Here is a 13,114-nt window from a genome sequence, read left to right as displayed (position 1 = left end):
AATTTCAAAATGGACGTACTAGTTTTTAGTGGGGTAACATATAAAAGGGCATCATTTACACATTTTAAAACTATTTTTTTATTTATTTTTACGCTCTATAATTTAGGACTTATAATTGAAAATGTGAGAAAAATAAACAAAAAAAAATTAAACAGGGGGAGGGGGATCCTTATCTTCAGAGTTCATAAAAACAAAAATATGAAACAATTAATCGCATAACTTTATTAACATTTATTTTTATGCTGCAATATTCACGTGAATATTACAATAAAAAAAAAAAATAAACTATCACAATTTTTGAGAATTTATAAAAATACCTTCACAAACAAATTAAATTTTGCTGTTGGATTTTTAAGCACAGTTACGGCCTAAAATACAGACATCCTATTTGAAATAACACTAATAATAATTACGAGTTTGATATATCAAAAAAAAATTAAATTAAGTCATTTTTTTTTTAATACAGGGGGCAAACGAGCAGGCGGCTCACCTGACAGTAAGTGACTACCGTCACCCATGATCACTCGCAACACCAGAGCCAATGCAGATGTGCTGCCGGCCTTTCAAAAAAATTCATTTCCTAATAGATTTTTAGTGCTACATTTAGCCAACAGATGGGAGTTGTTAAAATTTAGATTGCAATACGATTCTATTACGGGAAAATGTAAATATTCCTAGCACTAATTTAAAAAGTTCTACTCATTTATTGATCGATATTTGTATATTGTAATATTTCTTTTTTTTTTTTATACGACTTAGAATGGCAAACAAACTGACGGCCCACCTGATGAAAAGTGGTAACCGTCGCATATAGACATGAGCAGTACCATGGACATAACAGAGTATACTGTTTCGCCCATGATACCCCACATGCGTTGCCATTCCTGAGGACACAGGTGTTATTCCTTGAGTGAGTTTAACTGAAATGTTTCTATGAATATGTTTTTGTCACGATACCACACCTCCCCGAGCGAACACAGGACAGGTCTATGGGACGGGATCAACAGAAAAATTGTTTTTCTCACTAAATGCTTTTTCACGTTTCTTTTAAAGGATCCGAAATTAAAGCATAAAGGGAACACACCACTGATATCTCACAATGTACGGTACAGTTCACATAGAACATCACAAAGTTATTTGAACGCGAGCACTGGCTGTCTACCATGTGAGGATCCAGGCCCATCCTCTTGGTGCAATATCGGAAAGGGAAGGTGGAATAAAAAAAATTATTTCTTCCGAGCATTTCCTATGGGATAGGTGGTGGAGGACAATGAGGGAGGGAACATCTCTTTGTAATGACGTTTAACTTAACCTACCGGAAATTGTTTGCGATCAGATCAACCTCCATGCAGTTCTCCCTGGGAATCATAGTGGCTAATTCTTGTGGAATTCGTCACAGCCAACTAGTCTGTTTTCATCCTCACCTATCGTCCCTCACTGGTGCACATAGTCAAGTAAAAGGTGGTAACCATCAACTATAGACATGAACTGCACCATAAATATCACTGAATACACTGCGATGGGGTACCACTCACCCCTCACATATTGTCAATCTTGAAGGCTATAGTTTATATATACATGAAGAAATTCCGAAACGAAATCTCCTAATTAATCTAGTAACAGCTTAGACAATGTTTGGTTACCAGGAATCCCAAGTTCGAATCCCAGCAGAAATGTAGAAGACATTTCTTTCAGACTTCATAATTCGTGTTTGGATCATATAAAAATTGTCACATGCAACGAAATAAATCCATTAATACTGTAAACCACGCTAAAAGCCTTCTTCATTTGCAAGGCACCTAAAAAACTTGACAACAGAGGGCGCTTTTACACCAGTAAAATAAACACTGTAAGAGTAAACCTCATAATAGCACCATATTTAAACCAAAAAATGCACTTAAACGGAGATTGAAAGAACCCCCTTTTTAGCTATTTAAAAATGCTTGAACCCTCGCAAAACTTCGTAGTTTGTAAAAAAAAATAAAGATTAACATAATAGAAATATTTATTATTCATTGACAGTATGCCACAAGCACGGCATCGAATCCCTGACGGTACTAACCGAATCCAACAACTAACCATACGAGACGACCCGACAAGCGGCCCCGCGCGCACTGTGTAAAAAAAACACAAGATCAGACACATTTTATTGTACACTCATACAGTTGTTAGAAAAACAAAAAAACAATAATGTTACATTTGTTAACAATTTCATAACAATAGTTTCATCCGTTCGAATACTAACAAAGGTTATGTGTCGCCAGCGGCGGCTCTTGGCTTCGCGTCGAGACTCTTCAGCGGATCGTTGTGCCGTGCCTGAAAATAACGATATAGGTATTAATAATGTAAATAATAATTCAGTTTGAAGGTTGGGATATGGCGTGAATTTGCTGGGTACAGAGGAATAACACCTGAGTCCTCAGGAATGGCAACGCATGGCTATCATGAGCGAAACAGTATACTCTGTTATGTCCATGGTACTGCTCATGTCTATAGGTGACGGTTACCACTTTCCATCAGGTGGGCCGTCAGCTTGTTCGCCATTCTATAGTATAAGTTTACTACCTTTTTATATTTATATTTTTATATTTCGAATATGTATCCCAAAGAGGGTTGACGTCAGGCAGGTGGCCGGTCGTAAAACTAAAAAACCAAATCTTTTTGTAATATGGATAAAATTATATTACGCCGACCCCAAATGATAATTGGGATAAGGGTAGGAAGATGATAATGATATTTCGAATATGTCTTTTGATACCTATTTTGTTTTTTTACTTGATTGACATATCACTACACAGTATAAAACAAAGTCGCTGTCGCTGTCTGTCCGTCTCTATGTATGCTTAAATCTTTAAAACTACGCACCAGACTTTGAAGCGGTTTTTTTTAATAGAAAGAGTGATTCAAGAGGAAGGTTTATATGTATAATACATGCATAATATTGTAGAGGAACACTGATAATTTTAGAGGTTTCTAATGTGATGTAATGCGTGTGTAATGTAACCCGTGCGAAGCAGGGGCGGGTCGCTAGTTGTATATATTGTGTACGTCTAAAAGGAATTATACTGGTAAGCCCCTCTATATTATTATTTTATTATTGTCGCTGCCCTTCTCTTCTACCAGCGCGGTTACTACAAGTAAAAGCGGCTCGTTTGCCCACTAAGTTATTAAAAAAAATAAAAAAAAAAATAAAAAACTCATGCACCTCCTGTATGATGACACCTTCGTGCTGAACATATCAATGGATTATATGTATTAATATTATGATATTACCTGATATTTCCGTCTCTTTGTATTCTCGTAGTTCTTATTGTGTTTCTTCTTCTTGGCTGGAGGGGCGGTTTCTGTTTGCTGCTCAGTGTCCGCTGGTTCCTCGCTCCTCAAGGCAGCAGGAAGCAAATACTCAGGTATATGTGCTAGATGTGGCTGCACTTTTACTGTGTGAAGGGCCTTATCTCTCCTGAGAGCTGCCAAGTCTGAGGGATTCTCTTCGAAGTAGCCCTAATGAAAAAAAATTAAAGATGTAAGAGAAATATAGGAAGAAATAGTAAAAGGGTATGATTCTTGGATGAATTCAGAGAGAAGATTAGTCGTTCATCAATGTATTATGTTATATAGATGTCATCATGTTAAATTTTTTTTATGCAACTTAGAATGGCAAACAAGCTGACGGCCCACCTGATGGTAAGTAGTAACCGTCGCCTATAGACATGAGCAGTACCATGGACATATCAGAGTATACTGTTTCTCAGGATATATTTACTGAGAACTCAGGTGTTATTCCTCTGTTCATACAAGTAATATTAAAAAAATATAGAAGAAGCGAAAGAGATTGATTTGGAATAAAATTAAATCGGCGTATTGGCGTTGTACGCCTTGTGTTCCCGGCATAGAAAGTGTTACCCCTTCCTTTCTCATGGATGTTAAAAGAGGCAGATAAAAAAAACTTAATGGTCGAGGGATAGGTAGCAGCGTCCCATCACCAAAGTCTAACTGCCGTTGACAATCCGTCCGCCAAGCGTAGCAAGTACTGACAAAACCCCCTTACGGAGAAGCCTATGTTCACCAGTGGACATAGGCTACACTTGATATAACAATAATTGGCATTCAACTCAGACGTGACGGATGCGTATGTATGCAACGGACCTGCAGCGGGGAGAAAGGGATTCTTAGTAATAGGGTCAAATAGCCCCATTACTAGCAATATCAGGTCGACCTCTACGTGGTTCCCCCTGGAAACCATCGTGGTTAATTCTAGTTGAGTTCGTCAGGATGGGCTAACTAACTTGCTTTTATCCTCATCAGTCATCTATCACTGGTGCTCCGCCAGTGTATACCGATAGCGCAGACGGGATTACCATACCATTATCACCCATAAAAAAAACGGACCTGCAGCTTCTTGCAGTTGATCAGCTCGTGCTTGATCTCCTTGAGGCGCGCCTCGCGGACGGCGATGCGGGTGACGGCGCGCCAGGCGTCCCGCGACCGGTACCGGAACCCCTCCACCTCCTCCAGCGCGAACTCGTACTTACTGCAAGGGAAGCATCATCGTCACACCGACGTTACAAATGGTAAGTTTACACGGTACATTCACTACAACAACATAATAAGAGATGATGGTGATGATAATGATGACATAACGAAGACTGATTATAACATAATGAAGCCTGATGATGACACAATGAAGACAGATGATAACATAATGAGGACTGATGATGACATAATGAGTGCTGATGATGACAAAATAAGAACTGATGATGACATAACGTGAACTGTGATGACATAATATGGACTGAGGATGACATAATGACAACTGTGGGCCTACCATGAAATGTTTTCCGAAATTTCGGAGCCAAACGAAACAGAAATTTGATGTTAAAATATGCCGTAAAAGATAATACATGCCGTTTGGAAATATTAAAAATGTTAAAATATTGTTCCTTTGGACTTTTATAATAGGATGCATGACAAAAGAAATGTTAAACTCCATTTATTGATCCGATTTTGGTATAAACAAAAATACAAAATTGAGTCCAAAATTTCGGAATTTCATTTCATGGTAGACCCGCTGATTTTCTATTTTAATTGATAATGTAGCTTTCTAGAGACGAAACGAGTTTTAAAATAGTTTAAGTAGTTTTTTATTTTTTTTTTAATTTATCCATTACAAACAAAGAAACATACATAAAATAAAATCCTCCCTCTTTACAATATAGTTTAAGATATAAAAGCTTCAATACGAGTACATTCAATAGACATAATTTTTATATGTCTAACAGCCAGCAGAAGTACAGAAGACAAGTTGACAGATAATTGAAAATAGACTACATATTATTTCATGTTTGTAATTACATACATTAAAAAAATATTATGGTAAATTATCGAATGACAATTACAACACTATGTCTTACTTTTTTTGCACTATCAACATGAAATGACGATCCTAATATAAAAAAAAAAAAACAATTTGTTATAGACACTTCGTTGTCGTGTAAATAGATAAAAATTCACTACATATGAATGAATACTTACTGGAGAACTTTCTGACTCTTGAAGCCCTTTGAAAGGTGCGCCTCTACCGCGTCCATCAGTGGCTTCTCGCGTATTGACACGAACGACAGCACCGAGCCCTGTATGATTGTAAAAACATGTTATAATTGTATTACTAGGAAGGATATCGCACATTTCATGCTTAACTTTTTTTAATGGGTGATAATGGAATGGTAACCCCGTCTGCTCTATCGGTATACGCTGACGGGGCACCAGTGAGGAATGATAGATGAGGATGAATGCAAGTCAGTTAGACAATTGTGACGAACTCCACTAGAATTAATCACGATGGTTTCCAGGGGGAACCGCGTAGAGGTCGACCTGATAGGGTGTATTGCTAGCAATGGGTTAGTTAGACTCCATTACCAACAATCCCTTTCCCCTCTCATGCTTGATTTATAACACTGGCTATCTACCCCGGCTTCGTACGGGTAGATAGTAAGGTAAATTAGTAATTTACCAGGATATGTTTACTGACCGGCATAAAAAATAGCGTATATAAAGAAATATATTTTTTCATCCATAATAAACACTATACGGAATGGAGATTTTTTTTTATACAACTTAGAATAGAACACAACAACTATCATCTCATAATCTCCTCCTCATCACCCCATCACACCATTCCGGATTTATGTCCAATTCTTTTACTGTCACCGCTATCAGCCTTTGGAATAAAATCCCTGTAGATCTACGCAGAGACACGACTTTCAAACCTTCAAGAGCATATATCAAAAGGCCGGCAGCACACCTGCAATACCGCTGGTGTTGTGGGTGATCATGGGCGGCGGTAGTCACTTACCAGGTGAGCCGAATGCTCGTTTGCCACGTGTTGTTAAAAAAAATCCTTTTTAAAAAGCCGTCAATATATCTGCAATTTCTCTGATGTTGCAGATGCTTATGAACGGCTGTAATCACTTGCCATCAGATGAGCCGTATGCTCTTTTGCCCCCATGTTATATATAGAAAAAATCCCGTAAACTTTACATATATAAAATGTATAACAATTATTATAAGCTTGCCTGGTTGTTGCCCCTGGCGGTGCGCCCAGCTCTGTGCACGTAAGAGTTCACGTCGAGCGGGAAATCAAAGTTGATAACGTTCGCCACGTGTTGGAAGTCTATACCGCGAGATACGCCCGACTCTTTATCCCTTTTTCTCTTTGAAGCTTGCTGTAAAACAATACATTTATTAAAATATTTAAATTATACTTTTTTTTTATACGACTTAGAATGGCAAACAAGCTGACGGCCAATCAGATGGAAAGTGGTAACCGTCGCCTATAGACATGAGCAGTACCATGGACATAACAGAGTATACTGTTTCGCCCACGATAACCCCCATGCGTTGCCATTCCTGAGGACTCAGGTGTTATTCCTCTGTACCCTGTAAATTCACGCCATATCCCACCCTTCAAAGCGAAACACAGCCATGCAAACACAACTGCTTCACGTTAGAAACACGAATGGGACAGAGGTACCCAAGCAATGGACTTTTGTACAAACTCTCCCTCGCTCCCTCTATACTAATCTATTTATACAAATTTATAGACCGTGGGTAAAAAAGTGTTACCAATAGGAATCAGCAATATACCTTGTCAAGTTGACCTCTCTACATAGCCATACAAAAACTAATGCAATTATATCCTGATGATTTTATCATGCAACAAATCAACCTATCTTCATCATGTCAGCCTTTAACTGTCCATAAGCTGGACATAAGCCTTCCCCTTGGGAGGGTTTACCAGTAGTTGCCACACTTGACATACAGATTGTCAACCGCAGTTAAGCTTTGGCGATATTTTACGAAGGATGCTGTTGCGCATCGCTACACAAATCATAATTCCGAGCATATTTCAAGTTAAATAAGTTGGATTACCTTTTTCTTTTTGGTCCTCTCCTCTATGGGCAATATACCACCGTCGGGCTTCTCCAGAGCCTTCTCATCCGAAGCTATGATGATCTGATACCGGCCCCTGTTGAACTGGTCCACCGACAGGCACCGCACCGCGGCCGGCAGCTCCGAGTTGAGCACACACGAGCTGATCTTGAACTGTTCCAGATAGAGTTTTAATCTGAAGAGGGGATAATGAAAGGTAAGACGATGGAACGATTTGAGATTTTCAATTGAATTTACTGGGTACAGAGGAATAACACCTGAGTCCTCAGGAATGGCAACGCATGGGGGGGTATCATGGGCGAAACAGTATACTCTCTTATGTCCATGGTACTGCTCATGTCTATAGGCGACGGTTACCACTTTCCATCAGGTGGGCCGTCAGCTTGTGTGGCATTCTAAGTTGTATAAAAAAAAAAAGTATTTTATGTTTGTTACTTCAAAGTTCTGTCATTTATAAACCAGCCCCTGCTTCGCACGGGTGCACATTATATCACACACATTAGAAACCAAAAAAATATATATTATGCATGTGTTATACATATAAACCTTCCTCTTGAATCACTATTTAAAAAAATCCGTTGCGTAGTTTTAAAGATATAAGCATACGTAGGGAACATACAGACGGGAAGCAACTTTATAAAATACAAATAGATATTATTACTACACATACAGATTAGTTCCAAAATAATTTTATCAAATTCGTTTCAGTATTTTAGTTATTAAGTCAAAATAAAGTACGTATTTTTTTTCTGTGTAACAAAATAAACTTGTTATATTATATATAGTAAATTATATATAGTAAAATTTATTAATTACAAAATCATCTTTTTTTAAGTAGCTTACAAAAACAACCAAATTTAAGAAAAAAAAAAAGGTATTTTTGAAGTGGATTGAAAATTGTGAAGATTCATTTATTAAGAAAATTGTTAGCTACAAAAGTTAACACGCACTTATGCGTATTTATAACCATAGAACAGTAATTTACATACAAAACAAAATATACTATCATAGATTATGATATATTACGTCGTAGTGCAATCCACATCGAAACGTCGTCATAACATTAAATGCCCAAAAATTATATAAAAGACCAAGTTCACTTAAAGTTGATCGTATCTGGACACCTTTTTAATGTCCATATGTGCAGAAAAAAAAAACATTGCTGTCAAATTTATTTTTTTAACCATTTTTCCTTTAATTTTGAACATGAATTATATCACCTTGATTTATTTCACCAATAAAAAAAAATATGCAAAGAAGGGTTAAGTCCCGATTGTGTATTTAAAATAAACTATTCTCTTATTGCACTGCACGCATTACCATAGATATGATTCCATATATGACATTTCAATTTGCATAAAAAAAATTACTTACTTGTAACATCTGTCCACTGTTCGTACAAATATGATACTCTTCCCCCTGACAAGATTCAGTTTGAGCAGTGCATACAGTATAGCCGCTTTGTCATCCTCTTCGGCGAACAAATGATAGTGCTGCAGCTGTGACGACGGAGCCAGTTCGGGCTCCTCTAGTTTCAACGTGACAGGATTGCGGAGGACTATCTTTTTAAGACTCAGCACATCATCTGACAGTGTCGCTGAAGCGAGTACTGCTTGATAAATTTTCGGTAGGTGACTAGAAGTAAAAATGTTTTGATAAAACATTAGTATTTTTTTAATGGATGATAGTCGAATGGTAACTCCGCTTGCGCTGATGGTATAAGCTGGCGGGCACCAGTGAGGGATGACAGGTGAGAATTAATAGGCAGGTCAGTTCGCCCATCTTGATGTATTCAAATAATTCAGTACAATAGTTTCCAGAGGGATGTCCACGTGGAGGTGGACCTGATAGGGTTTAATCAAATAATTAGACAATAAAATCTATCCTCTTTACATTAGTATAAATAAAGTTTGCTGGTGAGATAGCAATCCACACATTTCTCAATATGGCAACTTTATTAGTCTATGTTTGATGTATGTAGAGTGTTGCTCTCTGGTTGCTGTCTGGTAATTGTAAGAAAAGAAATATGTCGCCTCTAATACATTTTATTCTTTATACTCCTGGGCAGGTTATAGTATACTTTTCATCACACTACGATCAATAGGAGCAGAGCAGTGAAGGGAAATGTTAAAAATGTCCACCCGTGCGACGCCGGGACGGGCCTCTAGTTCCAAATAAAAAGTCACCTAATGGAGTATAACCCAGACTCGAGACAACTTAGGAAGTTAAGGCTGCCAAATAGTTAGTCAACATTGAACTTAAACTTATATTTAGACAGATAGATAGATAATTTATTTGCATTACTTACAGCACACAAATTATATAGATATACATAAAAAGTGAAATAACATATATGATTTAACAAAAAAAAATACATAAAGCCAAATACATTTTTTTCTTTTATGCCTGTGCCATAACAATACATATTTCTCATTCACATTAGCTTGTACTAACTTTATCTTAGTCCTACAAGATAGTAAAATACATCTTCTATAGTGACAATGAATTTCTTTTTGTAAAAATAACTTACAGTTAAATAAATAAAGCTCACCTTAATAATTCTTTTATTTCATCTTCATATCCAAAGGAGAATACCAAATCTGCCTCATCCACCACCAGCATAGCTAAATCGTCCTTTACTCTCATGTTATTTGCTTTCAAATGTGCAAGCGCTCTCGACGGAGTGGCTACAACTATGTCTGGTTTATCCAATAACAGGGACTTCTGTGTCTGCATGTCCCCGCTTGCCGAGATATCCACACATCGCACTTCCCATGCACATTTTAAGGTTAGATCTCCTATAACAGATGCAATCTGGAAGATTTTTTTTATTCTTATTTTTGTTGAGGTTTCACCCCAGTGATTAACCCATATGGAATATCTGTTTGTAAGCCTGCCAAATCAGTTTGTCAGGGACACTTTGAGACAGACCCATTCACATTCTTCTTCTCATTTATGTTTCTACTGTAAAGCAGTTATATTTGCATGGCTGTGTTTCAGTTTGAAGGGTGGGATATAGCAGTGAATTTACTGGGTACAGAGGAATAACACGTGAGTCCTCAGAAATGGCAATGCATGGGGGGGGGGGGGGGGTATCATGGGCAAAACAGTATACTTTGTTATGTCCATGGTACTACTTATGTCTAAAGACGACGGTTACCATTTTCCACTAGGTAGATCATCAGCTTGTTTGCCATTCTAAATTGCATAAAAAGGAAAGAACCTCATGAAGGCAAATTTAGCAATAAGGCTGCCCACTGTTTTCTCAATGTAATCTTGTAATTGTATCTATAATAAGATTTCTATTGTAATATTTTGAGGTAAACAATAAAGATCTATATATCCATCTAAAAATATTAGAATATGGCCGCTAATCTATAAAGTCCATTACTAACAATCTTCTATATTATTTATACTTAATACTAATTGGCTTTTACTCACAGCTTTATCCATATTACTGGGTAATGTTAATTGAATGATATAAATAAATATTATCCCTTCCTTTCATAAATATTATGAGTATACAAAGTTTCATAAAGATTGATTAAATACTTTTTTATGCAACATAGTAAACAAACTAATTGCTGACCTGATGGAAAGTGGTAATTGTCGCCTATAGAGATGTAGATGAGCTAAACAGTGTATACTGTGTTGTCCATGATACCTCTCATGCTATTACTATATCTACTTTTACAGTAATAATATTATTTTGTAAGAAGAAGACAGATTTTATTGTTTTTTTGTAATGAATAAACTTATAAACTGCTCAACAGATTTTAAAAATTCTTTCACCTATAGAATGCTACTTTATCAGCAAGTAACAAATTATAAATATTATTTTCGAAAATTCTAGCTATTCGTACAAAGTAGGTAGGATCACTAATTAAAGATAAACACGAATATCTAAAAAAAATTACAAGTACTCACTTGTCCACACAGTTCTTTGCTGGGAGACAAAATCAAAGCGTGTATAGCTTGATGACGAGTAGTGTTTTTCAAGTTTAAAATCTTCTGAATAACAGGTATTGTAAACGCAGCCGTCTTTCCTGAACCCGTACGTGCACGCATAAGGACATCTTTACCTTCTAGAAGCAGCGGAATAGCTGTTTCCTGAATCAACGTGGGTTCACTCCATGCCAACTGCGAAATCGCCTAGAATCCACAAAGAAATAATCGTTAATAGCCTTTCAGTGCGGTTAAAACGTTAATGTATTATATAAGTGAACTACTATCACGAGTTTACCTTTAAAATACGATCATCGAGCTCCATTTCGTGAAACATAACCTTTTTCTCATCATCCATGTTGTTTACAATTTATAACCAAAAAAAACACCAAACAAATATTCTTAGAATTTAGTCTTATTTACAGCATTAAATTACAAATTGATTATAGTTTTGAATTGTTTAACATTATATTAATAAACGTTATTCAATAAAAAGTATATATTATTAAAAATGTGAAGAATTACGATATCAATATGATTGGATTGATTGATTTTTTTTAAGCTAGAGGCTAGTGTTGCCATTTATGCCACTAAAAAAAAACAGAACAGAGAAGTTTAAAAAAAGAACGGACGGATTTTGCTATTAAATATCATGGTTTTATAGTGTAATGCCTAAGAAAAAAAGAAACTAGAGAGTTCTATCGATAGATCGAATGATATTAATTATAATTAATATATATGAATTAATAAACATAAGATGGATGTAAGAAAAGGAATTTTTAATAAAATGAGTGATTTAATAATATACCGAATTAGACCGACTCAATTAAATTCTTGACCTGATGTACTCATATACTCAAATGAATTCTAGTCACATGTTAATAGTAAAATGTTAAGTTTTTATGCTCTATCGTTTCATTCATCTTTACCTTAATTACCAATAGTAAAATTATTAAATGACCGAATGTTTATTATCTCCAATTAAAAATAAAATTTAAAAATCAAATGAAAATTCACTCCAGTTTGATTCAATGTTCAAATAATCATATAAATATTTGAATCCGAGCAATTAACGCAGTCCTCTGACTTTGAAATTGATAAATGGCATAAAAAGGGGACCGCGGGTATTATTCTCATTCCATGGCGAAAAGCAGCTTACATACATATTTTGCTACTCAACGTTACCAAAACTATTTATTTTTAGTCATATTTAAAATATTTTTCCACAAATCGATACAATTTCCTTTACTTTTACCAAATCACAAACTTGTATCAGTTTTTATCATACTTTACATACATGAAGGACTTTGTATAAGAACGAAAAATGCAGTTACTGCCATTGATATGTTTAAAATTATTTTCCAGAGGGCTTGGTTCTTTATAAAAAACGTATAATGTACTCTCGGATACATAAATTATATATCCAAGAGTACGTTATATATTTATAACGATTATAGCGAGTTATGAAGAGGTCCACATTTGGAGTTTTCTTGCGAGAAATAATCTGAAATGAGGATATCCGCAAAAAAGCTGAAGTGGCAAAGAGCTGGTCACATAACTTGAAGAACCGATAACCATCAAGAAGAAGGTTCTTGAGTGGATTGTAAACCTTAATATAAAAATTAAAAAAAAATGTCTGATTTGCTTCAAATTTACTATTTATGTTTCTTGATTGATTTATTAATTTATAAATAATTAAGATAAACATGCATTGAAAAAC

The 13,114-nt window shown here is 35.8% G+C and overlaps 1 protein-coding gene across 1 annotated transcript; it reads right to left on the bottom strand.

Moving 5' to 3' along the window:
- Positions 1-1,987: 1,987 nt before the first annotated feature.
- Positions 1,988-11,958, bottom strand: LOC113519933 (probable ATP-dependent RNA helicase DDX56). Its single transcript, XM_026905164.3, has 11 exons — positions 11,693-11,958; positions 11,377-11,601; positions 10,001-10,263; positions 8,824-9,084; positions 7,429-7,624; positions 6,573-6,722; positions 5,533-5,630; positions 4,390-4,531; positions 3,274-3,501; positions 2,246-2,316; positions 1,988-2,114 (listed from the first exon to the last, which is right to left on the bottom strand). Exons 1-10 carry the CDS (start codon positions 11,750-11,752, stop codon positions 2,251-2,253), a joined length of 1,689 nt encoding a protein of 562 aa, XP_026760965.2. The 5' UTR covers positions 11,753-11,958; the 3' UTR covers positions 1,988-2,114; positions 2,246-2,250.
- Between the last annotated feature and the right edge of the window lie 1,156 nt (positions 11,959-13,114).

The sequence above is a fragment of the Galleria mellonella genome, unplaced genomic scaffold (genome assembly GCF_026898425.1).
Source record: "Galleria mellonella isolate WM207_F2 unplaced genomic scaffold, CSIRO_AGI_GalMel_v1 utg89, whole genome shotgun sequence".
NCBI classification, from domain to species: Eukaryota; Metazoa; Arthropoda; class Insecta; order Lepidoptera; family Pyralidae; genus Galleria; species Galleria mellonella.
The sequence above is the reverse complement of the archived record's forward strand: the minus strand, read 5'-3'. Positions and strand labels throughout refer to the sequence as shown.

What these genes read in the sequence shown, in the direction of transcription:
- LOC113519933 (XM_026905164.3), bottom strand. Translation starts at nt 11,752, where the DNA reads ATGGATGATGAGAAAAAGGTTATGTTTCACGAAATGGAGCTCGATGAT. An exon ending in AGAGGACCAAAAAGAAAAAG is followed by an intron (nt 6,723 to 7,428) that starts GTAATCCAACTT and finishes ATTGTTTTACAG; the next exon opens with CAAGCTTCAAAGAGAAAAAG. An exon ending in AAGAGTCAGAAAGTTCTCCA is followed by an intron (nt 4,532 to 5,532) that starts GTAAGTATTCAT and finishes CTTCCCTTGCAG; the next exon opens with TAAGTACGAGTTCGCGCTGG.